We start from the raw sequence: 26776 nt of genomic DNA, 5'->3' as shown, positions 1-26776 counted from the left end.
GTCATGAGTCTGTCCAGAAGACTACCTCAGGTGCTCTCTAGGACACTCATCCCATTTTTGAGTTCTAGTCTCAAGTGGAGTTGCCTTCCCTCCAGAACCTTATTGTAAGTGTGGGTATGTGTGCAGTCTTGGTCAAAAAAAAAAAAAAGAAAAAGAAAAAAAGAAAAGCATTCCACGGAGTTCCATGGTAAGTCCGCAAATATGTGTACCCTGGTATACAGTCTAGAACTGACCTCTGGTTCATAAGTTGCATGTCTTCTGGGGAAGATCTACCATGGCTCCACTAAGGCCATGGATATCAAAGACGGCACCTCCATCCTATCCATACTAAAGGCAATATCTTATACATTGCCATCAAGCATGGATGGAAGGCAGGCACCAAGATCACCTTCCCCCAAAGGGGATGCCATGCGGACAGCCTCCCCTTTTTGGTATAAGGCATCAGTAGGCTGTGCCATGATCCAATCTGCCTCAAACTAGTGGTACCTGGATCAGACTGAGGAAGGAGGGGAGCTGGACAGGGTCATGATAAGGGGATGATTAGACATAGACAAACCTTTGTTCCACCAGGAAGGTCACTTTTACCTATTCATTTCTTCAAAGGTTCTTACCCTGGAAGGTGGTAGCTACCTGGTCAACAAACCTACCTAAAGCTAAATGGTGCTTTTGTTCTGCAAAAAACATCATCAGTCAGGCAGCCTGAAGAAACGCCCAGGAAAGGGAAGCACTTCCGGTGGGAAACCTCAATGTCAAGTTTAATGTGACTCACATGACAGATTCTTAAGCAACATCTATGCTGTTCTTCACCCCTACCCCAGCCAGCCCAAGATCAACTGGGATGACAGCCCCCAAACACTCCCATTCAGAGTTCACCCACCTGTGGGATCCTCTGATCACTGACTTTTTTTTTTTTTTTAAGATTTTATTTTTATTTATTTGACAGAGATAGAGACAGCCAGCGAGAGAGGGAACACAAGCAGGGGGAGTGGGAGAGGAAGAAGCAGGCTCATAGCGGAGGAGCCCGATGTGGGGCTCGAGCCCACAATGCCGGGATCACACCCTGAGCCGAAGGCAGACGCTTAACCGCTGTGCCACCCAGGCGCCCCTGATCACTGACTTCTAAATAATGATTAAGCTACCTTATTAAGCTACCGTATTAAGCTACTGTAAACACAATAACAGTAAAGAAAAAACAGTGGCTTAATCATTATTTTCTGAAAACTATACCTGATCTTCCTCCTCAGATATAGAAGACTTGCTCTAAAGGGTACAAAACATTCCATGAGGAGTAAGCTGTGAGCTACTATACATTTTCAGTAAGGGGCAGGAGAGAGAGCCCATCTCCTCAACTTTCATCTCTGAAGTGGCCCGCCAAAGCCCCCAAAAGCCCATGATATCTATTTCTCAAGAGCTCAGGAGATTGGTCACCTTTTAGAAGCCAAAGGAAGCAATCAGTAACAGCTGAACTGAGTTGCCCTAAACCCATGCCCCCAGTACAGTACACAGAACAGACATTACTATTAGAGAAACATTTATTGGAGAGAATCAATATTCTTCACAAGGGATTATTTTGGAGTGGGAAATATCCCCTCCTGGAAATTCTGGAGAAGGGTTTTCTGTCTAAATAGTTGAGACAGCTCTCTGAACGCAGTGCCTTCAGCAGTGACCCGAGGCCCCTGGCCAGCCTGATGCCTGCAGGTGGTGTTTGGGTGGGGCGCAGGCTCCCTGTGGGCCATGGATAGGGGGTACTTCTGATGCAGTAGCTGGTCCTTAAATGCCACAGCTTTCTGGGGCATATACTGGTCTCTGATCTGTCTGATGCTTCCAGTATGGCCTTGGCCAGCACAGACAACTTCTTGGTGGCAGGACTTGGTATTTGTCCCCCTATATGAGGGAGCCCTGTAGTTGAGGGGATACCCCTGGACAGGCTGTGCCTGGGCCCACACTTGTGCTTTCTGCTGAGTTTTCCCAAACTTGACTGGGGAGGGAATGGGCTGTCGAGGGCAGGTGCTATCTATTGCATGCCGACACCTCATTTTCTCCTCTAGGAACTTTCCAACGTCTGGCGTAATTTTCTGAGCTTTGGTCGTCCCAGTAAAGGCAGTTCGACCTTTAAGTAGGCCTCTGCTTTCCACAGATGATAGGGGGCTTCCCTTTTCCTGGAAGTTTTCTTGCTTTTTGCATTTTATCCCAGGATTAAGCCATTGCAAAAAATGCTTCATTTTTTTTCTGAAAAGGCTTTCAGAAGGAGGCTGACCCATCTGTGATAGGGTCTGGGAAGTCTTGCTTTCCAGCTTTTCCTTCAATACCACATCCCGAGCTGGGAACCTCTTCTTCAATGCCACATCCTCAGTAGGGTGGAAACTGTTTCTTCTAAGTTGGGATGTACCCAATCCTGCATCCCCTCCACCAAGCTCTTTTGCCTTGGAGGCCCGAGGGCTCATGGTCATTACAGCTGGTGGGAGATTGTTCTGGCACTTCCTTAAGACATGCCTAGGGACCCAGGGCTCCTGCTGTTGTTCCCTGTTAATTCCTGTGTCCTCTGAATGGACATGGAGCACTTGGGAAGCTCCCATGTCCCCAGTGGAGACACCCTGGGCATGAGTCAGTGAGGTCTTATAAGTCAAAGTATCTGCAGCAGGGGGCAAGCCAGTGCATTGGGCTTGTGCCTGGCTATGCTTTCTGTTCTCCAGTTTCAGCTTTAACTCATGCAACAGTTGTTCTTTAAGGGTTGATGATTCAGGATCTTGGGGAATTGATATGTTTGGTGGGGGGGGGTTAATGGGGACAGTAGTTTTGACTTTATTCTCATTCACCTTTACAATTTGGGAGCTTCCTGGCTTGCTGGTTGTCAAGATATTAAACTGTGACTGGTGAGCATCAAGTTCCTTGGCCCTGAATATCTCCCTGGACACTGTGGGCACAACAGCAGGTTCTAGATTCTTCATCTTTTTGCCTTGTTGCATTCCTCCTCTACCGCTGGAATTTGCACTCTTATCCTTTGGCTCCTGTCTGGCCCCAGCTTGCCTTGCAGGCAGCTTTGGGGGCCATCTGTTGCCTACGGTGTCATGTTTGACAGGTGTACAAGTCTGTCTGCCATCCTTAATTTTCTGAACATCCTCTGCAAACTCTTGGTTAATATCAGAGGGTGATTGCCTCGGAATTCTCTGTTCTTCCTTGCCCACAGTTGAGGTGGCAGGGAGAGGACGATCCAGGATGGGGGCTGAATTCGCTGTTGCTTCTTTGTCTCCATGGAGATATTTAGAGCTTCCTCTAAGGGAGTTGAAGCTCCCAGGTTTAGAATTTACCTCAGAAATCAGGTTGGTTGAGGAGGAAAAGCTAGAACGGGATGTGGCCTCTATCGATTTAAAGAGCTCTATGGATTCAAGGACCCTGGGGGGAAGTCCCCATGTCATCCTCTTACGAAACCTTTCAATATGGGCTTCCAGCATCTGTTGTGCACTAGATTCAACAAAGGGAAGCTCCTGGAAGGTATTCAGGGAGTAGTCCTCAACCACTGATGGTGACAAACTTTTCTGTTTTACTTCAGTGTGGGATTTCTCAGAAAGAAGCAATGCCTGCTTCATCCTATGCCATGAATTATGCACAGTCCCAGGGAGCCGACCCTCACTGATTTCTTCTAACTTTTTGCTCAGATGTTTTTTCAGAGCATTTTCAAGTTGTCTCTGACCTGCAGTCTCCACAGACACTGTTAAGTTTTTGTCATTGTTGTCCTTCTCCAGGCCATTGTTGTCCTTCTCCAGGTCATTGTTGTCCTTCTCCGGGTCATTTTTGTCCTTCTGGTCATCGTCCTTCTCCAGGTCATCATCCTCTAGCTGAAGGATGTCTGAGCCCCCCTCATAGATGCTTTCAGATGTGCTCAATTTACTCTGACTCTTAGAGATCCATGTGCGTCCACGATAGTGCTGTGACTCAGGTATCTCTGAAAAAATACTTGGACGCGTCATCAGTGATAGAGACTCATAGATCCTGCGGGGCATTCCCCACCGGTGTTGGATGAGCCTCTTTCGAAGGTGACGCTCTAGTTTTGTCCGAAGCTCATCACTGAGAGGAAACTGACCAGGAGGGATACAGATTGCAACATGGGCCTGGGAGGCCCTACGGTTAAGAGAAGGGTTAGGAGCTGAAGGACAAAAGTCCTCCTGGGATCTTTGGACAACAGTGGGTAAACCCCACATACTTTCCTGTTCCTTCTGCAACACATTCCATTCCAGATGTTCCATTTCAGTTGACATGAGAGACTCTGATTCATTCTGAGGTCTGTGATAACACACTCCACAGATCTTAATCTGGGGTAGAGGACAAGATGGCAGGATTGGGAGTGGGGATTGAAGGTGGGCCTGGGGCTGGACCTGAGGGATAGGTGGGGGCTGGGATTGGGGCTGGGTTTGAGTCAGGAGTTGAGGCTGGTTCTCAGGCAAGGATAGAGGAAGAGGATGGGGAACTACTGGGGATTCCTGCTCTGTGGAGGCATTTGAGATTCTGTTGAAAATAAAGATGGAGGAACAATCATCTGAGACATGGGCGGCAGAGAACAAGGACTCACTATGAAGAGTTGGGAGACCCCAGAAGAGCTGGATAGGGGTTTGCTGTAAATGGCCCTCCTCCAAAGTTGTAGGATATGGGGGCTGCTGATGCATATGCAGCTCCTTTGATTGGTCTTTGCTGCTCCTGAAAGGAAGGGAGGCTGCCAAGTCATGTTTATCAGCAGTTGTTTGTTTTGGAAAAGAACCCTTTTTCATTTCCTGCCACATCAGGACGTCACTCCTCTTTTGGACTTGTTTCTCTAGAAGTGCCAGGCCATCAGGGCTGAGAAGTGAGAGGTTACCAGGCTCTACAAAGTTGGCTGCAGGGTCTCCCCTGGAAGAAGCCTCTGAAGAATGGAGGGCCAGAAACTCTTGATGGAAATCACATGGAGCCAAGGTTGAAGGGAAGAAGCCTTTGGCATGAGTTTGCCACCCAGGGAAGTCTAAAATTGACAATCTGGAGTGGTCGGTGCCTGTGATTTTTGGGACAGAAGTAGACAACCCACTAGGGCTATCTGGAGATGAGCTCTCTGAAACAGGCTTTGTTGAGATGGAAATTGATTTAGATTTAGTCACAGTTAAACTGCAGTCTGGTGGTGGTGAAGCAGACACGGTTGGTGGTGCATGATGACAAGCAACGGTCTCAGTGTGATTCACTGGCTGGGACAAGTCCGGTAAGGGGTTGATATCTTGGGAAAGGGTAGGGTCCAGAGAGAAGATGGTATTTAGAGACAAAGTGGCCTCTGTTTGGACAACAGGATTCGCTGTCTGAGCATCTAATGGTGGGAGAGGAGGAAAGGCAAGGGGCTGGGGTGGGAAATGGTCCACAGGGGATTTGGAATCCAAGCAAGTAAGAGGCTCTGGTGGCAAAGAATCACCCGGTGGTGAGGGTGGAAAAAAGTTAGCCACGGGGATCACTGGGTTAGGTGAGAAGTTGGAGGCAGGTGGTGGGGAAAGCTCAGGCAGAGAAGTTGATATTAGGTCTCCTGGAGGGACTGCTGAGGAGTCAGGGGAGAGAGTGAACGATGAGGAAGTCACAGGAGCTGTGGTAGCCAAGGGAGGAGCATCTTGCAGGGCCTCCGGGAACAGCAGCCGATTGATCTCAGCAGTTGTACTGTTACATACCTCACAGGAGGAGTCTGGACATAACAGTTGACGAAAGTGGATGGTATCATGATGCCGGCCTAGGGGGCTGCAGGAGACAGGAGGTACAAAGCTATAGCCAGGACTGGAACAAGGGGAGGAAGACATGCTGGCCTGGCAAGGGAGGGGCCGCCTGAAGCCTGCTGCCCCTTCACAATGCCCCACCATTATGACTTCACAAGGTACTCAGTAGCCTTCACCCCAGTTCCTGTTCCTATGGCTACCCCCTCCCATGACTATGGCAGGCTGCATTGAATCCCTACAAATGCATAAAACGTGCTCTAAGAGGGATCAGGATAGAAGGAGAAAGACTGGTCACCACCTTAAAACAGAGATCAGCTTCCGGGTCTCCTCCACTTGTCTCTGGTAGCATCTGTAGTCTAGGAAACCAGGAGAATGTGTTATATGTAGTGAAAATAGAAACAGGTGTTAATGCAAGAGTCCCCTTATGGAACATACATGAGATATTAGACTCCGAAAGCCCCAATAATCAACAGATGAGGTCAAATGGTCAACGATGTGAACCTGATTAGTATTCTTGCTTCATGTATAAAGTACTTTCATGTAAATTATCTCATGTGATTCTCAGACCACCTCTGTGAAGCACAGAGGTCAGTGGTTACCTCAGGGAAGAATCCCTGATATTATGATGTCACAAGTCTTTCACAAAGTCAGGAGACAGAAGTTCTGACTCTTGACATCTCACATGGCCATCTATTGGGCAACACCCATTGCCCAGGCCCAACACTGCTTCATGCTCAGGGATGGGCAAAGCAGGGAATCTGAGAAGGGTTTTACGCTCTGCCTTTCCATGAGCCTCTCCTCTGAGGCCTCTGTTTTCTAAGAGGGGGACTGTATCTAGTAGCTGGCATCCTCAGAGATCAAGGCCCTGGGCCCTCATGGAAAGGACAAGAAGGGTCACCCTTGGAGAGCTCAGGTGAAATAGGCAGAACCTTACCTTTCAGAGTCCCACCTTTCCTCCTCCTCTTGGCTCTGCCCTGACGCTGGAACAAAAACAAATGATGGGTTGAGATTAATCTCACTCTTCTCTCAGAAATGGAAACATTCTTTATCCAAGAATAGGAGAACTTTAATTAATAGAACTTTGTGTTCCTTGCTTTTATCAATTTTTAAGGTTATAAAATGTCAATATTTATTTTGAAAAACTCAAAGGAGGATTTTTTTCTGTGAAGTCCACACGATATTCTCAGTCAGAAGTCCTTTGTTCAGTGAGGACATAGAAATTGAACCCTGATGGTCACATCTGTGCTCCGTCAGGTAGGAACCTGTATCTTACGACATACCTCAGACCCCAGTGTCTTCTCAGAGACTCAACACAGTTCTCCTGATCAGCCCCACACAAAAGAAGGCTTGAGTGATGCCGTGACATGATCAAGTCCTGGGAAACTTCGTTCTCTTACAGATTCCCTACTCGCTAAATAACCCAATCCAGGACTACAAAATACCTGTGTTTGGGATTTTACTGAAGACCCACCACCATACCCAGATAAGACTGAGTTTCAAGTAGAAACCTTAGTCCGTCCTTAATCCTTATCCCTGCCAGACCATTTCTTCTAGAGGAGCAAATGTCTCTTAAGATTTCCATTTTAGGTGTTTCTCTGACCCTACCAAACTCATTTTAAAATTTGGGATTAGGGGTGCCTGGGTTGCTCAGTTGGTTAAGCGTCTGCCTTCAGCTCAGGTCATGATTCCAGGGTTTTGGGTTCCAACCCCACATTAGATTCCCTGCTTAGCTCTCCCTCTGCCCCTCTCCCCTACTTGTGCTCTCTTGCTTTCTCTTAAGTAAAATATTTTAAATAAATTAATAAAATTTGGGATTAGAAATGGAAACCATAATCTATGTTGAGGGCTCCCCCAGGATTCCTTACCTTTTGGGTGGGTTTGGTTTTCCAAGTTGGAAATGGAATTCCCATCAGGTAGCACAGGAAGAGGAGGAGCAATCCCAACCCACACAGGAAGGTGAAGTTGGGGTCAATCTTCAAGCATGTCGAGTCAAAGCTCAGACATGGTTCAGTAAGAGTATTCAGAAATGAGAGAACATTCAAGTCTTTGAACTCCATTGTCTGAATCGCAAAGCTGCTCGTAGGCAACTGAGCTCTTAGCGCTGAGATGCTGAATATATACCCTCCCCAGGCTTACATCACAGAGTACTGAAGAGTCACAAAGGATTTCTGAGTGGCAGGGGTAACAATTGAAGAGGGTGTGTCCACAGCCCCTCTCCCATCCACTAGCCCAGAAGACCCCCTCCACCACTCCCAGGTCCTTCAGGTCTCTCTGTCCTGCTCTGCCATCCTATTTTCCTACACCTTTCTGTCATATCATATATGCTTACCTTAATGAAATGTTCTGCTTGTTCCACCTATAACCCGTATATTACCTGGGTCCCCCTTTACTGTCTGGAGACCTTGACTTGGGTCTTACCAATTCCACTGTCTTGAAAGTCTGCAAAAGTACCTGGAATTTTTGCTTATACCCTGACATTTACACTCAGGATCACATATGTCCTCAAATCCATCTTTCCTATAGAATGTATTTGCTTGGGGCACCTGGGTGGCTCAGTTGGTTAACTGCCTTCAGCTCAGGTCATGATCCCAGGGTCCTGGTATTGAGCCCCACATTGGGCTCCTCAGGGAGCCTGCTTCTCCCTTCCCCTCTGCCTGCAGCTCCCCTGCTTGTGCTCTCTATCAAATAAAGTCTTACCAAAAAAAAAAAAAAAAGTTTTTGCCTTTAGATGAGCCCAGATATAGACCTTAAAGTTCTTTCACACTTTGGTTTTGTTCATGTTGCATAGCACATTTTAGTTTTTGTTTTATTCAGCTGTTAGTATCTTCAGAGAGGCTGACTCAATTAAAATCAATAATGCATTATTCAATATTCCCAAAACTAAAATTAGTATAAAATAAATGTAAATAATTAAACCTTCAAACGGTCTTGGGGGTAAGTCTGTAGGACTTACTTTCCTGAAGTTAGTGAAGCTAAACTGCATAAAAGGTTTGGGGACATGCCACACACACACACACTCTTTGAAAAAACAATCCAGTATTTTTCAAATTGAAGAATTAAAGTGTTTTCTCCTTTTATTTCAATCTTTCATAAGATCTTGACCCTAGTTTTTACTCTACCTAAAATATAGATCGTCTGTGTTCTGTACATTAATTCCCTAATAGGTATACAAATCCTTTCTCAGTGAGTTGTGGCGCTGTAACAGAAATACCATAGACTGGGTGGTTTAAACAACACATATTTTTCATAGTTCTGGAGGATGGGAAGTCCAAGATCAAAGCACAGGAAAATATGTGTCTGTTGAGAACTACTTCCTGGTTCACAAGCAGGTATATCTCCCTACAACCTTATGTGGCAGAAAGAGTGGGTGAGAAGTTTCTGGGGTCTCTTTTCTAAGGGTACTAATCTCATTTCTGAGGGCCCCACCATCATGAGCTAATCACCTCCCAAAGCCCCCATCTCCTAATACCATCACATTGGGATTAGGGTTTCAACATAGGAATTTGGGGAGGAACAGAAACATACAGTTCATAAACTCCACAAAGGCAAGGATAGGTATCAGTATGCTAAGCTATTGATCCCCTCAGTCCTCTGGTGGCAAGGTGAGACCCAGGAGTGTCACAGCCTTATTGCAGAATGTAGTCTTTGGGTTTTTTTGCAATGAAATGATAGTTTATTAAGAAACTCATTGTAGGGGCGCCTGGGTGGCACAGCGGTTAAGCGTCTGCCTTCGGCTCAGGGCGTGATCCTGGCGATCTGGGATCGAGCCCCACATCAGGCTCTTCCCCTATGAGCCTGCTTCTTCCTCTCCCACTCCCCCTGCTTGTGTTCCCTCTCTCGCTGGCTGTCTCTATCTCTGTCGAATAAATAAATAAAATCTTAAAAAAAAAAAACTCATTGTAGTATAAATATTTTATTACACTAAATTATATGTGTGATGTACATATACAGACATTTATAAATCATAAATCTACTTATTTTTCACCTTGTGAACACATATGTATAATTGTTACTCAGCTTATGGTACTTATATCATAATTATAATTGTTATAATTGTTACTCAGACAGCTTTGTAATAGAGGTTCAAGTCCTAAATTGTGATGCCACCAGCTTTGTTTTTTTTCAACATTCCTCTGGCTATTAGGGGCCTTTTCTAGTTCCATACAAATTTCAGGATTATTTGTTCTAGCTCTGTGAAAAATGTTAATGGTGTTTTGATAGATATTTCATTGAATGTATAGATTGCATAGACATTTTAACATTTATTTCATAGAATGTCTAGGTTGCATAGACATTTTAACAATATTTGTTCTTCCAATCCATGAGCACGGAATGTTTTTCCATTTCTTTGTGTCTTCTTCAATTTCTTTCATGAGTATTCTATAGTTTTCTGAATACAGATCCTTTGCCTATTTGGTTAGATTTATTCCTAGGTATCTTATGTTTTTTGGTGCAATTGTAAATGGGATTACATTAATTACATCCTTAATTTCTCTTTCTTCTGCCTCGTTGGTGTATAGAAATACAATGATTTCTCTATACTGATTTTATATCCTGACACTTTCCTGGTTTCCTGTATGAGTTCTAGCAGTTTTGGGGTGGAGTCTTTTGGGTTTTTCATGTAAAGTATCATGTCATCTTCAAAGAGTGAGATTTTGACTTCTTCTTTGCAGATTCAGATGCCTTTATTTCTTTTTGTTGTCTGATTGCTGAGGCTAGGAGTTCTAATACTATGGAACAGCAGTAGTGATAGTGGAAATCCCTGCCGTGTTCCTGACCTTAGGGGAAAAGCTCTTAGTTTTTCCCCATTGAGAATGATAGCCTGGCTTTTATGATATTGAGGTATGTACCCTCTATCCCTACACTGTGAAGAGTTTTAATCAACAAAAGATGTTGTACCTTGTCAAATGCTTTTTCTGCATCTATTGAGAGGATCATATGGTTCTTGTCCTTTCTTTTATTAAAAATATAGTGTATCACATTGATGTGTGGATGTTGAACCACCCTTGCAGCCCAGGAATAAATCCCACTTGGTCGTGGTGAATAATCCTTTTAATGTACTGTTGGATCCTGTTGGCTAGTATTTCGGTGAGGATTTTTGCATCCATTTTCATCAGGGATTTTGTCTGTAATTCTCCTTTTTGGTGGAGTTTTTATGTGGTTTTGGGATCAAGGTAATGCTGGCCTCATAGAAAGAGTTTAGAAGTTTTCCTTCCATTTCTGCATTTTGAATCAGCTTCAGAAGAGTAGGTATTAATTCGTCTTAAATGTTTGGTAGAGTTCCCTTCAGAAGCCATCCAGCCCTGCGCTGTTTGTTGGGAGATTTTTGATTATTACTTCAATTTCCTTGCTGGTTATGGGTCTGTTTAGGTTTTCTATTTCTTCCTGGTTCAGTTTTAGTAGTTTATACATCTCTAGGAATGCATCCATTTCTTCCAGATTATCTAATTTTTAGGCGTATAGTTGCTCATAATATGTTCTTGTAATTAGTTGTATTTCTTTGGTGTTGGTTGTGATCCCTCCTCTTTCATTCATGGTTTTATTTATTTAGGTTCCTTCTCCTCTCTTTTTGATAAGCCTGGCCAGGAGTTTATCAATCTTATTAATTCTTTCAAAGAACCAGCTCCTAGTTTCATTGATCTGTTCTATTGTTCTTTTGGTTTCTATTTCATTGATTTCTGCTCTGACCTTTATTATTTCTCTTCTCCTGCTGGGTTTAGGCCTTATTTGCTGTTCTCCCATTCCTTTAGGTGTAAGGTTAGGTTGTATATTTGAAGCCTTTCTTGTTTCTTGAGAAAGGCTTGTATTGCTATATGCTTCCCTCTTAGGACCACCTTTGCTGCATCCCAAAGGTTTTGAACAGTTGTGTTTTCACTTTCATTTGTTTCCATGAATTTGTTTAGCTCTTCTTTAATTTCATGGTTGACCCATTCATTCTTTAATAGGATGCTCTTTAGCCTCCATGTGTTTGAGTTCTTTCCAAATTTCCTCTTGTGATTGAGTTCCAGTTTCAAAGGATTGTGGTCTAAAAATATGCAGGGAATGACCCCAAACTTTTGGTACCGGTTGATACCTGATTTTGTGACCTAGGATGTGATCTATTTTGGAGCATGTTCCATGTGCACTCAAGAAAATGTGTATTCTGTAGCTTTGGGAGGGAATGTTCTGAATATTTCTGTGACATCCATCTGATCCAGAGTGTCATTTAAAGCCCTTATTTCCTTGTTGATCTTTTGCTAGATGATCTGTCCATTTCAGTGAGGGGGGGTGTTAAAGTCTCCTACTACTGGTGTATTATTGTCAGTGTGTTTCTTTGATTTTGTTATTAATTGGCTCATATAATTGGCTCCTCCCATTTTGGGGTATATTTACAAATGCTGTATCTTCTTGTTGGACAGACCCTTTAAGTATGATATAGTGTCCTTCTTCATCTCTTATTATAGTCTTTGGTTTAAAATCTAATTTGTCTGATATAAGGATTGACACCCCAGCTTTCTTTTGATATCCATTAGCATGCTAAATGGTTTCCACCCCCTCACTTTAAATCTGGAGGTGTCTTTGGGTCTATAACGAGGCTCTTGCAGATAGCATATTGATGGGTCTTGCCTTTTTTATCCAATCTGATATGCTGTGTCTTTTGATTGGGGCATTTAGCCCATTTACATTCAGGGTAACTATTGAGAGAGATGAATTTAGTGCCATTGTATTGCCTGTAAGGTGACTGTTACTGTATATGGTCTCTGTTCCTTTCTGGTCTATGTTACTTTTGGGCTCTCTCTTTGCTTAGAGGACCGACCCCTTTCAATATTTTTTGTAGGGTTGGCTTGGTGATTGCAAATTCTTTTGGTTTCTATTTGTCCTGGAAGCTTTTTATCTGTCCTTCTGTTTTCAATGACAGTCTAGGTGGATAAAGTATTCTTGGGTGCATATTTTTCTTTTTTAGTACCCTGAATATATCATGCCAGTCCTTTCTGGCCGGCCAGGTGTCTGTGGATAAGTGTGCTGCCAATCTAATGTTTCTACTGTTGTAGGTTATAGACCTCTTGTCCTGAGCTGATTTCAGGATTTTCTCTGTCTCTGAGAAATAGTAGTAAATAGTAAAACTATTAGATGTCAGGGTGTTGACCTATTTTTATTGATTTGGAGGGGGGGGGTTCTCTGTGCCTCTTGGACTTGGATGCCTGTTTCCTTCCCCAGGTTAGGGACGTTCTCTGCTATAATTTGCTCCAATATACCTTCTGCCCCTCTCTCTCTTTCCTCTTCTTCTGGGATCCCAATTATTTTTATATTGTTTAATATTGTTTCACTTTATGCTACCACTTATCTCCTGAATTCTCCCCTCATGATTCAGTACTTGTTTATCTCTTTTTCTTAGCTTCTTTATTCTCTATTATTTTGTCTTCTGTATCACTAATTCTCTCTTCTGCCTCATTTATCCTAGCAATTAGAACCTCCATTTTTTATTGCATCTCATTAATATTCTTTTTTATTTCAACTTGGTTAGATTTTAGTTCTTTTATTTCTCCAGAAAGGGATTTTCTAGTGTCTCCTATGCTTTTTTCAAGCCCACCTAGTATCTTTATCATCCTTATTCTGAACTCTGTCCTGACATCTTAACATCTTACTTATGTCCATATTGATCAGGTGCCTGGCAATAAGTACTGCCTCTTGTTCTCTTTTTTGAGGCGAGTTTTTCCATCTTGTCATTCTGTCCAGCAAAGAACAGATGAATGAGAGAACAAAATACTAAAATGGCAACAACAACCACAGGGAAATACATACTAAACAAATCAGAAGAGACCCAACACCTGGGTAAAACAAAAAAGAAAAAAGAAAAGACAAAAAGAGAAAAAAGAAAAAAAAGAAGAATGTGATCAGTTGGGTGAATAGACAAGAGCCATACACTAGATTTTGGGTATATTTTGGTCTGTTAGGAGAAACTGCATCCCAAAATTTTAAAGAAAGAAAACTTATACAAAAAATAAGGTTAAATACAATGAAGGGATAGAATATGAGTATAAAAATGAAAATTAAAAATGATTTTAAAAAAGGAATTGATGAGAAGTTGGTTGAAAAAGGAAATAATTCAATTAAAAAAGAAAAAAGAAATAAAGAAAAAAAATTTTTTTAAATAAAGTTGAAAGACTAAAGAATCTTGGGGGAAAAAGCCATGAATTCTATGTGCTGTGCTCCCCTAGAGCTGGGGTTTTGCAGTTCTTATTCATTGGTAAACTTGGTCTTGGCTGGATGTTCTTGCTGATCTTCCAGCAGAGGGGCCTGTTGCAGTGATTCTCAAGTGTCTTTGCCCCGGTGGGATTGCACCTCCTTTGCCAGGGGCCAAGCTAAGTCATCTGCTCAGGTTTGCTCTCTGCAGTTTTTGTTCCCTGAAGGCTTTTGGTACAGCTTTAGAGAGTGAGAATGAAAATGGTGGCCTCCCAATCTCTGGCCCCAGAGGAACTGAGAGCTCGGGGCCCCACTCCTCAGTGCGCCCTCAGAGAAAAGCAGTCATTCACTCCTGTCTCCCTGGTCCACTCTTGTGCTCACAGGCCTGTGACCGAGCGTTTCTATCTCTGGCACATGGTCCTGTCTGGAGTCTCCAAATCCAACAGATTCCTGTGGTGCGCTCCCACACCGCTCCTCCCGGGAGAGGAAGGGGAGTCTCCCTGGTTCTGCTGATTGGGCCCCGGCTCCAAGACCACGGTTTATGGCCACCCTGAGCTGAGAGCCCACTCCTCGGCTCACTCTGTGCTGCCGGCTTCCCTGCTCCAATACCTGGGAGCTCTGCCGCACTCAGGCACCCCTGGTCTTTCTGTAACCCTGAGGGTCCTGAGACCACACTGTCCCAGCGAGGGTTCCACCCCCCACTTAGTCACTAGAGCAATGTCCCTCAGCGGAGCAGGCTTCTAAAAGGTCTGATTTTGTGCTCCTCGGCTCTAGCACTTGCTGGTAGCTGACTGACGGAGACTCCCAACCCCATGGTCTATCTTCCCACCTCAGATTCACCTCTCCGCACATCCTACCTTGCAGAAAGTGGTCACTTTTCTGTTCATAGAGTTGCTGCTATTCTTTTCCTCATTCTCCAGTTGAGTTGGTAGGTGTTTAGAATGGTTTGATAGCTCTCTAGCTGAATTCCTGGGGCCAGACGAGATTTAAGTCTCCTACTCCTCCGCCATCTTGGACTCCTCTCTGCAGAATGTAGTCTTGGAGAGGCTCACCTGATTGCCCTTGTGGGCTTGTATATCTTTATCTAAGAGTGCCTTGCCATGGAAAAGTGTTTAGAAGCTCCACCCTATATAATCATCCCCACATATGTTTGAAAATCAACTACCTATGACACTTTTCCAGGCTCCTTTTGTCAGGTTTAAATAATCCCAATATTTCCCTCCACTCTTGCTACGTCTTCTTTTCTAAGCTCTTTATCCTCATGACAGCTGTCCTCTGAACTGCCTCCTCTAACTTCTCATGTCTTTCTTAAATTGTGATGCCCTTTATTTGACACCCCTGGCCTAACACTGTTAACCTGATCGTCTGGGAAAAGGTAGAACAGCCTTCACCCTGGCCCAGCAGAGTCTCCTTTCAATTATGCAGGAACAGGTAACCTGCCTGGAAGATCAAATCTGCCAAGACGCACCACTTCCTCCTCATCCTGACATGCAGTCCCAGCCACATTTTCATTTAATAAATATTTACTTTTGGCAACCAAGAGATACAAACACCTTTAAGTCCTGGTCTCTGTCCTTAAGGACCTCATGGTGCTGTTCTACCAAAAAGCCCTCTACCGGCTGAGAGTTACACAGGTACATGGGACAGGTGTCCTGCTGCATTTGTGAATTGCCAGGTGATCTCTGGAACAGATGAGCAAAGTGACAGGTACTGTGGGTCGCAAATGCTCAAACACATCATGCTCCTTAGAAAGGCAGCTCTGCATGTCTAACCTCTCCAATTTTCTGATACAAATTGATGATTCTTTGAGAATAAGATAGTCAAAGAATGGCTTTTCTCTTTTAAAAGGGCATATGTGGGCTAGATATCCTTAGGTACATTTATGTGCCTTGAGTTAAAACTTTTTTCAGAACCTGGTAGAAGTTCCTTCAAAATTTAAAGGAACAAGACATTAAAGGTACATATCTCTCTCTCTCTCTCTCTCTCCATATATATATATATATATATATATATATATATATATATATATATGATCTCACCAAAAATAACCCCAACTGATATTCAGTAGGGGAGGTTCACAGCACTTATCCTCTCTACACTAACATCAAGTGTAAATGATTTGCTAATTTTTAAAGAATTTTACTGGGAGCAACCTCACAATCAGCCCATGATGTAAGCAGGACAGGTATTATTGTGTCCCTATTATGAAAGAACAAAACCGAGGATCAGAGAGGGCAAGTGACTTCTGTAGATCAGTAAGTTGCAAGTAGTGGAGCATTGACAACGAAATCCCCGGTGCTCTCAATCCCCCTAAGGGATTTCTTAAAAAGTCACCCTAGTCCTACAATTAAAGCAGCTGTGTGGCTAAGAATATCCATTTTGTCCATTAAATGCTGGCATGTTTGTGAAGAAAAGTAAAGTTCTTTTGTTTTTATATTACCCCTTTAGGTACCTTTTCCTTTTCACTCTTGGCACCAGTGTCTTTATAGGTTTTCTCCACTGCCCTCTGAAAACCTGCTTTCAAGAACCATTTTACGTATGACTCTCAGTAAAGCATAAGTGAATAACAGAAGTTTAAAATGCCATCCTTCTCAGGAATACATCTCCCACAGTTTACGTACCTCTAACCCCTAAGCTTTGTAACAAAGCTTTCACAGGAGCATCTCAGGCAGCCATCCGGAGGTGGCTTTTGGTAGAGTGAGATCCTCTCACAACCCCATGACATCTTCCCAGCTGACCTGTGTCACCACATAAGTCTGGTCCTGGATTTTATACTGCACTTGGTTGCATTGTCTCCAAGGAGGAGGATTTTCCAAAAGTTCTAGTAGAGTAATATGCTTCTATTTGAAGAGACTCCATATAGATAAGTTTCGATAAGCCATTGGTTTAAGATTCTCATATGTTCTCCATTTTCTAGGGACAGTTCTCAATGCTCGCTCATTCCCATCCTCATCAGTGTCCCTGGGACGAACCACATGGGGACAGCTGTTTTCAGGATAGCAAAAGGCCTAAAGAACAGATTCTGGGACAAGATCCTTTTAAACTGTATTGACAACAGTAGCTAGCTGTAAGACGTCTCTCATTCACACACCAAACTTATTGAACTCTACTATGTAGTAGTTCTAGTAGAAACATCAACAAAACAAGGTATTGCCTCAGCCCTTGAGCGGGTCATAGTTTAGTGAGACCTGCAACCACTATAATAAAGTGATATGAACTGTAAAGGAAGCAGGAATAAGAACACAATGAAAACACAGATAAAGGAGTACTTAATTCTTCTGCCAGGAAGGAGAAGAGAGAAGGGTCAGGGAAAATTTTATAGCTGGTGCCAACTGAGATGAGCCTTGTGAGGTATTCAGGACGTCTTCCTCTTCTTCTCCCTCTTCCCTTTCCTCCTCTTCCTCCTCTTCTTTCTGTAGACTTTATTTTTTTTTAGAACAGTTTCAGGTTCACAGCAAAACTGAGCAGAAAGTGCAGAGTTCCCGTATGTCCCTTTGCCTCCCTACCACACACACACAACCTCCCCCACTCTCAATAATCCAGGGGGCATTTATTACAATCAATGGACCTACAATGACACATCATTCTCACTCAAAGTCATAGTTTACATTAGAGTTCACTCTCGGCGTTGTACATTCTATGGGTTTGAACAAATGTACGAAGACATGTATCTTCCATTGTAGTATCATACAGAGTAGTTTCACTGCCCTAAAAATCCCCTATGCTCTGCCTGTTTATCCCATCTTGCCCCCTAACCCCGGACAACCACTGATCTTTTTACTGTCTTCAGAGTTTTTTCCAGAATGTCATCTAGTTGGAATCCTACAGTGTGTAGCCTTTTCAGATTTGCTGTTTTCACTTCATGATATACATTTAAGGCTCCTCCATGTCTTTTCATGACTTAATGGCTCATTCCTTTTTAGCACTGGATAATATCCGTTGTCTGGATGTACCACAGTTGATTTATCCATTCACCTATTGAAGGACACCTTGGCTGCTTCCCAGTTTTGGCAACTATGAATAACACTCCTATACACTTTCTTTCTTTTTTTTTTTAAAGGCCACTTTATTGAGACAATTCACATACCATATAATTCACCCATTAAAAGTGTGCAATTCAGTGGCTTTTAGTGTATTCACAATGTTGTGCATTCATCAACTTTAGAACATCACAATCAACTTTATAACATTTTCATTATTCTAAAAAGAAACTCTTCCCCATAGGCTTCATTCACCCTTCAGTCTTCTCATTCCTCCTGCCCCCACCCTAGGTTACCACTAATCTACTTTGTCTATTGGTTTGTCAATTCTGGATGTTTCATATGAATGGAATCATACAATATATGGCCTTTTGTATCTGCCTTCTTTCATTATCATAATGTTTCAGGGTTCGCCCATGTTGTATCGTGTATCAATACTTCTTTCTTTTTACAGCAAACATATTCCCTTGTATAGATATACTATGTTGTATTTACACATTGATCAGTTGAATATTTGGGTTGTTTCTACTTTTTGGCTATTATGAATAAATCTGCTATTTCTGTACATGTTTTGGTGTGGACATATGTTTTCATTTCTTGCTCATTCATTTTTATAGTAACTTAAAGTCATACTTTGTCTAAGCATGTTGCTTCCTGAGATTTGTTTAGTAAAACCATATTAGATTCCCTATGACATGAGATCTCTAGGGTCTAAATGCAAGTTTTATCAAATGTCTGAGTGCATCAATTTGCCCTCCTGCCAGCACTTGCAAAATTAGCCCTTGAATCAGCAGGAATGATGGTGATGCATAATGTTTAAGAGTAATGAACACTTTATGTTCTCAAGGTTCTATTCTTAGAAAGCCAGAAAAGGGTGTGGGAAGAGTAAAGGCAATTCAGCCAGAGGGAACATGAGCACACCTAGAACATACATAAAAATACATGTTTGGTCACGCTAAAGCATGGTACGTGCCTGAGGATGAGAGTAGCAAAAATTGGGCTGAAAAAGTAGAAGGGGAATCAACGGTGAAAGGCTTTGAATGACAGTTTAAGAAATTTGACCTTTGTACTGAGGGCAATGGGAAGCTTCATAACCAGAAGAATGGCATACTCTTTTGGAAAGAGGGCTGGCAAAAGAGAAGCTGATTGAGAGTTCATGAAGAAATATGCAAGTTAATCACTGTAATCACATAAGACTCCCTCACAGATGATAGAAAACCAGATGAATTCTGGCTTGCACACTTTTAATTTATTGGCTTATATTTCTCTGCAATATAGGAGTAGATCCGGGTTCTGACTCACTATCCCTTGGTTCTGCTTTCTCAGTGTTGACTCATTCTCAAGCAGCATCTCTTGTGGTCCCAAGATGGCATCCAGCCAAGAAAAAACAGAATTGTCCCAGTGTTCTCAACTAAAGCCCTAACATTCAGGTGAATGGCACCAGCTCAGGTCATAAGAACACTCCTGAAATGATTACTGGGAACTGGAGAGTACTATTGGCCTGGTCTAAGTCAGTGCTACTCAAACTGTGGTCCATGGACCAGTACCTGTTTCCACATGCTTGTTACCACCTGCAACATGTATAGACACTGAGGATGGTTAAGAAGGGGCACAGGCACCCCAGTGTTCATAGCAGCAATGTCCACAATAGCCAAACTGTGGAAGAAGCCAAAATGCCCTTTAACAGACTAACGGATAAAGAGGATGTAGTTCATATATACAATGGAATATTACTCAGCCATCAGAAAGGATGAATACCCTCCATTTGCATTAACATGGATGGAACTGGAGGGGATTATGCTAAGTGAAATAAGTCAAGCAGAGAAAGACAATTATCATATGGTTTCACTCATTTGTGGAACATAGGAATAGAATGGAGGGCATTAGGGGAAGGAAGGGAAAACTGAAGGGGGGGAATCAGAGGAGGAGATGAACTATGAGAGAAACAATCTGTGGGTTTCAGAGGGGAGGGGGTGGGGGGATGGGTATTAAGGAGGGCACATGTTGCAAGGAGCACTGGGTATTATATGCAAATAATGAATCATGGAACACTACATCAAAAACTAATGAAGTACTGTATGGTGATTAACATAAAGAAAAAAAAGAAATTGAGGGTGGTTAGAATCTTCTATTACAATATGACAGAGTAATTGAGTCTAATAATTAAAACCAAGGCTTGTATTTTGTCTCTTTGTTTTGTGTGTCATTTTTTTCAGTGATTCATTTGCACTGTATTTTATGCAAGTATCAGCCCATGGTGGATGGGGGAGTGGGAGAGGAAGCAAACTGGCCCTTCACCACAGAAAGTCTGAGAAACTGTGGGCTAATGCGCATGCTCCACTATGGAGTCTGGGAGTGAGTCAGCATTCTGGAAGCACAAAGGGGGACTTTGGGAAGATCTTTCCCTCATGCCATGAGAGGGGGCAAAAATAAATGTCCACTATAATCGTGAGGCCTAATTTGGAGAGGGAAGGATACTCCCAGACTTAACATCAGCTCTTTCATTTTCTCACGCTTTCTTTCACATTGACCTGCCCTTATTCAGAGTCCCCTGTAAGACTTGACTCTGCATAAGCTTTGGATATGGCCATTTTTATAGGATAAACATTCCATGCACATTCACCTACCCTTCCCATTGGAACTTTGATGACTAGAATCAAAGCATCTGAATGGCTCTTCTAACCAATTAAGAGAAAAACAACTTTGAGCAAGACTAACATAAGGTAATTACTAAACTGAGACGAATTCCTTTGCCATGCCCTTGGCACTGAGGTATGGAAACTCCAGAGCCCTATAAGAGGTCTGAAGGAAAAAAAAATGTTCAAGACAAATTTCAGGGATCTCAGTTTCTCATTAAAAATACATTTTAGAAAATTGTTTCAGGTTAACTTGCTAGGGTAGTTGTATAGCAAGGAAAAGTGTGCAGCAATTTGGCAAACTGCAGCTTTCATTTCTCTTTTAAAATAAAATGGAAACAATAAAAGCACAATTAAAACTAAAATTAAAAAAACATAATCTGAAAGAGAATTTTGATTCTTTTTCTAATTAAAGCTCTGCAATTAAAGTTTTGCTGGAGAGCAACCTGTGTTCTTCATTTCCCTGCCCACAAAGGGCTAATACAGGCCCAGGATTTGAGAGGTCTGCTGCGCTCAGAGCCGGAAATTACCTTGGAGAACCTTGTAGGCTGGCTTTCTCATTTTACCAATTGGAAACTGAGGCCACCGCAGGTCTACTTCTTCTCTCTTTAGTCCTCTCTTTCATGCGTGTGTGTGCATGTGTGTACGTGTATGTATATGTGTATTTTCTGTCAGAAGGCTTGGAAACTTGGAGTCTGCACAATTTTAACATAATTCAGACACTCAATATGGGACTTCTTTCTTTCCAGGGTCCTAATTACCCCTCCAGTATAAAGGCAGGGGTTCAACTGGCACCAAATTTTACCCAGTGCTGCCTCAAAATGTGCAATTTTTGCCTAAGTGACCTTCACGAACAATAGAGATGGCAATGTGGGTTTTCTGTGAAAATCGAATGGAAATCTAGTGCATGCCTTCATACCTTCTGCAATAAAATAAACTGGGTGTAATGTTCCTTCATGACCCAAGCTTAGTCTAGTAAACAGTTGTGGTACTCCAGAGGAGAAGGGGTGTAAGTCCAGGATATAGACACGAATGCACACTGGCCCCAAAACCTACCACCATTAAAAAAAAAAAAATCCACCACTTAGAATTTAATGGATTACTTCTTTTCCATATAAACGTAGTGGTTGTTTATCAAATACATACACAGTGCAAAACTGACCTATGACAGAGTGACCTTTAGCAGGGCACAGGACTACCCTTAAGACCTTAAGAGTTAAGGTCTTTTAGGTCAGCCTTTGGGATGGGGCGGGGGTGAGGGAGGGAACCCTAAGGAGGAAATGGAACAGAACTCATGTTTGGTGAGTACTTAATATATACCCCAAACTTTCACTCATTTCATTTCTTAACTATCCTGTGAGGGAAGAAATATTTTTCTCATTTTACAGATAACAGAACTGAGGCCCCGAAAGACTAAATAACTTGCCCCAGGCCACAGAGCAAAAAGCTAAAAAGTGAGGCTATGACCCGAGCTTGCTGTGGTCCCAGGCCTTGCATCTTCACTCTACACCATGCTGTCCCAGACAGCAGAGTCCGTGGGCCTTGGTCCTTGATGCTTCTCCTCTGTTATCATACCAACAGTTATGTTTTGTAATAGAAGAAACCAGCCCAAAACTTCCTGGCTTAATACAATGGACGTTTTATTTGCTCACAGTTCTGCAATCTGGGCTGGGCTTAGCCAGGTGACTCTTCTGTTGACCTGGCCAATGGTCACTCGTACGGATTCTTTCAGCTGGTCAGTCAGCAGGGGCCTGGGCTTGGCGGGGCACAGAATGGCTGGGCTTTTCTCCCATGGCCTCTCCATAAAACGCCAACAGAGTACGGAGTTCTAAAGGAGATCAGGGCTCAGAGCCCAGAAGCGGAACTTCTTAAGGCTTCCTGTACAGACACAGGAAGGGGTATAGCATCACTCTGCCACTTCTAGTCACGGAGTATGAGTCACAGGCCCTATTCCAGTTCAAAGAGCGAGGACTACACAAGGGCAAATACCGGGAGTTGTGATCGCTGGGGGCCGGGAGTGTAACAGGGATCACCACCGACTCTAAAGTTTGCTGTGTTTTCTTTTCCTTATACTTTTATGTCCAGTTTTTCTCTCTTCTGTAAGTCTCTCCACTTTCTCCTACCAGTTCTCAGTTTTCCTGCGTTATATCTGGCCTTCCTTAGCCAGCTGCAGAGGATTCCTTTCCTTCACATCTGGGAACTGACCGATCACATCATGTCAACTCTGTTCTGCAGGTCGTCCATCTTTGCAGCTCAGGTGTTCTACTGACAGAGATTCCTTTGCTTTTTGGTTGCTGTTTTGATTTGCTTTGCTTTTGCACCTGGCTCCAAAGCTGGAACTATAGTTTAAAGGAAAAGAAGCCCTCCCTGAATCAAGAAGCAACTTAAGTGAATACACTTCAAAGCTTTGCCCTTATAAATAAAATCTAGAACTTGTTATCTTTAGTTTTACCTGCAAGAAGGCAAAATGTCCGGTTCAATGGCCAAGTCAACAAATCGACGTTTCCCATGTTTTACATGCTTTAAATTTCCTTGGCCATCATTCACCAGGGCAGAGAAAGAAGAGAGGGCTGCGGGAATCAGATAATTCCCAGCATTACAATTCTGGTTCACAGCAGGTTGCTTCTTACATGTGGCTAAGATGAGATCAGATTACATTTCCATTGAATCATTCAACCTGTCTGATCACTGCTTTCTGCTGCCAGGAGAGATTCAAGAGGACCAAGAATTAGCCAGAGCCAGGAGAACAGGTGCAGATACTACCACCATGAGAAGGGCAGAGGAAATGAGAAAAAGAAATTCTAAAACACCCCAGGTGAAGATCCCTGCAGAAGGGATTGTGGGTTTCCATTTGCAGTCCCGGGAAATTAAAAGGAAAGTTAAAAGTTGAAATGTGAATTACCCTTCAAGAGTTTCTAAATTCTTTCACTGACAATGTGTATCATTGTTTCTTTTATTCTGCTCCCTGAGGCCAGTCTTTGGATCCTTGATTGTTGGATTGCATCTAGACCAGACATTTAGGTGCAAAAATGAAGGGAATTAAATTCAATTTGGCTATTTATACAACTAAATTGCTCAAGTGAAGGAAGCAATGGAGATAAAATGTCTTCATTATTATTTTAGATTAATTCGTTGACTCTAATCTTATCTGTGCTCTATAGTCACAAACATCAAAAGTTGATTGAAAATGTGCATAAATTCATACATAAATGAATTATACATGAATTCATTATAACCCTCATAATGATCTACACAAAATCCAATTAACATTCTATGAAACTTCTAGAGAATCTGACTAGATTCTGATGTTCCCAGGAAGGAAAATAAGTTTATCAGAGAAAATTTTGAAAAAAGCATATGAGATGGGACTAGCCACATTAGATATTTAAATATAAGGCCATATCATTAAAATAATTTACTATTGAAAGAAGAAACAATGTATAGATACAGAACACAGACTAGAGCTAGTCCAGAAATTGACTTGGATCCGTATAAGAATTTGCTAGAAAATAAAAATGACATCACTACAAAGGAACTTGCCCAGGAGTAACTGAGTAGGAATTTAAGGAAAATAAAATTAGTCTAGACGCATCCCTCATAGTGTATAACAAAATAATTCCCAGATACATCAAAAAATTAAATATTTAAAAATATCTTTTTCCAAATGCCCACTCGAACAAGGTGTTAGACCTGTGAATTTAAGACCCAGGATGAGGGGTATCTGGGTGGCTCAGTCAGTTAAGCATCTGCCTTCGGCTCAGGTTATGATCCCAGGGTCCTGGGATAGAGCCCTGCATCAAGCCCTGAATCAGGCTCCCTGCTCTGCTTCTCCCTCTCCCTCTGCTGCTCTCCTTGCCTGTGCTCTCACTCTCTCTCAGATAAATAAAATCTTTAAAAAAACAAAAAAAAACAAAAAACAAACAAAAAAACCCAGGATGACTTTCTAAGCTTAAAATCATTCTAAGAAATCATAAAGCAAAAGACCCAACTACTAAGATTACATAAAATTTAAAACTTCTGTTTGTTACAGGGGGCAAAAAGGCATAAACAACTACTTTTAAAAAAGCAGACTGGGAAAATTAGATTCAGGAAATTTGGCAAAAAGTTAGCATCTTTAAAAAAGCATAATGTTACTACTATAACAAGAGAGAACATTTTCATATTTATTACTTGTTGGTGAATATTTTCTGTCCATGGCCTTTGTTCAAGGCAGCAGAATTAATCTCCTAAAACCCCACTTCCTTATGACATTTCCTTGTGACAAGAGTATAGCGAGTCTGTCACTTACCATTCTCTGACCTCAGCCATTTTAGTACATATATACCTGACATATCCCTATACCATTTGCATCCAATGTTTAATAATTTTCTTTAAATCAACTCTGTTTTACTTAAATAAACTAACCTTGTTCTAACGAATAATTTCTGTGAAATTATTGTTAGATATGATTAAAATTTAAATCAGTAAACCTTGAGCAAAGCAGATGATCCGACCCTCCACAATGTGGGTGAGCCTCATCCAATCTGGTGAAGGGCTTGAGAGAAAAGACTGAGGTCCTCCAAAGAAGGAATTCTGCCTCCGGACTGCCTTAAGATTCAAAGCTGCAACATCAGCTCCCGCTGGAATTTCCAGCCTGTTCACCTACCCTGCAAATTTTGAACTTGCCAACTTCCACACTCACAAGAGCCAACTCCTTAAGACAAATACCCACCCCATCCCTCTGTCTGTGTGTGTGCGTGTGTGTGTGTGTGTGTGTGTGTGTGTGTGTGTGTGTACATATCCCATCCTATCAGTTCTGTTTCTCTGGAGAACCCTGACTAATACCCTTACCAGCCTTTGAGAGCACTGGCTTTCCAAATCACGTTCAAATGTCTTGGCCTGGATGCCAACACTTACCTTAACCTAGCTCTTCCTTCCTATTCCATGTTCACCGCATGCGACTTTCCAATGTGGACTCTGCTTTACTCCAGCTGGTCACCTCACATCTTTATTTGTGCTCAGCATTCTGCTGAGAATGCCTCGCTTTGCTAGTCCTCCCCCATTCCTGCCTTTGGGGTCTGGATCGATTTCCACATGAGGAGCTAAGGAAGAAATAAAAGGTGGAATAAGATTCTCACACCTAGAAATACGCAAAACCGGCTTTGGCAAGTAAGGTTTCATCTCGTGTGCCAATTCTGACTAATTGGTGGCAGTTACTTGGAACATTTTAGGGAGGATTCGGAGGCTATCTCTGTCAGAACAAATGCAGGGATCTATTAGTGATGTCTGACAGTAGAAGGGTGAGAAGGGCCAGAGTGGTAATAAACTTCCTATGTAATTCCCACCTCTGGCTTGGTTATTAAGGAAACTGGCCAAGATTATTTTCCTGGGGCCTTTCCAATGCCTATTCAAACAAGGTATCAGATCTATAAATTTTTTTACAGAAACTAATCTACATATACATATGTAGGGAAAGTCAACAAGAGCATTGAAACAAAGGAAGAAGGAGTACAGAGAACAGGGTACATTTGCCTCCCAAACATCTCCTTTTTCACACAGTACCAAATGTTAAGACAGAATTTGCCTGCTGCGGCGACTGATTTGGGGAATACAAACACTCCAAGACGTCAGTTTAGCTGTTCTTTGACCATGCTGCCCAGCACCTGGACACTGGGACATCCTCATAAATACCTTTGCCCCAGTTCTCTTGCCGCAGCAAAAGTTGCATTGGTCCCTCCCCCACATCCCTGTCTTCCCCTCCCTGAATTGCTGAAATGAGAACAGAAGCAACTCTGTTCAGCACACCAAGATCAGAATAATTGACACAGATCTTCCTGGAAATCAATCCAAAACTGTCCCAGTAGAAAATCACCCTATGCCTGGTTTTCAGTGGTTCTTTCCCATAGTCTTTAAGGTTGGGGTGGGGAAAGCATGATTATTTATGCAGCTGGATTAGGTTACTTTCATTCATTCTGGACTCGAGCACTTCTTTCCAACAGGACAGTGTGATAGGCCCTAAAGATACAAAGAGAAATCCTATTTGGTCTCTGCTTTCCCGGGGGAGCTCCTAACATAATTGAGAGTCAAAGAATATACAGAAACATTATCTTAGACCAAGGTCAGCAAACTTTTTCTGGAAGATAATAAATGTTTTCAGCATTGCAGGTCATGCGTTCTCTGTTGCGACTGCTCAACTGTGCTGTTGTAAAACAAAGACAGCCACGGACAGTACTTAAATAGGTCGTCATGGCTGTGCTCCAATAAAAATTTGTCTACAGAAGAAGGCTGCTGGCCCGATTTGGTC

At 42.6% G+C, this 26776-nt stretch overlaps 1 protein-coding gene across 1 annotated transcript in view; it reads right to left on the bottom strand.

Moving 5' to 3' along the window:
* Nucleotides 1-1514: 1514 nt before the first annotated feature.
* LOC113269870 (spermatogenesis-associated protein 31D1) overlaps nucleotides 1515-26776 on the bottom strand; it is a 56140-nt gene continuing 30878 nt past the window's right edge. The window contains exons 3-5 of the mRNA XM_057305553.1: nucleotides 6649-6694; nucleotides 6013-6070; nucleotides 1515-5739 (exon numbers count right to left, since the gene is read on the bottom strand). Coding sequence (XP_057161536.1) covers nucleotides 1566-5739; nucleotides 6013-6070; nucleotides 6649-6694 — 4278 coding nt within the window. The 3' untranslated portion in view covers nucleotides 1515-1565. The remainder of the gene's footprint in view (nucleotides 5740-6012; nucleotides 6071-6648; nucleotides 6695-26776) is intronic.

Source organism: Ursus arctos, unplaced genomic scaffold, assembly GCF_023065955.2.
Source record: "Ursus arctos isolate Adak ecotype North America unplaced genomic scaffold, UrsArc2.0 scaffold_33, whole genome shotgun sequence".
NCBI classification, from domain to species: Eukaryota; Metazoa; Chordata; class Mammalia; order Carnivora; family Ursidae; genus Ursus; species Ursus arctos.
Note: the sequence above shows the minus strand (reverse complement) of the source record. Positions and strands in the feature narration are given on the sequence as shown.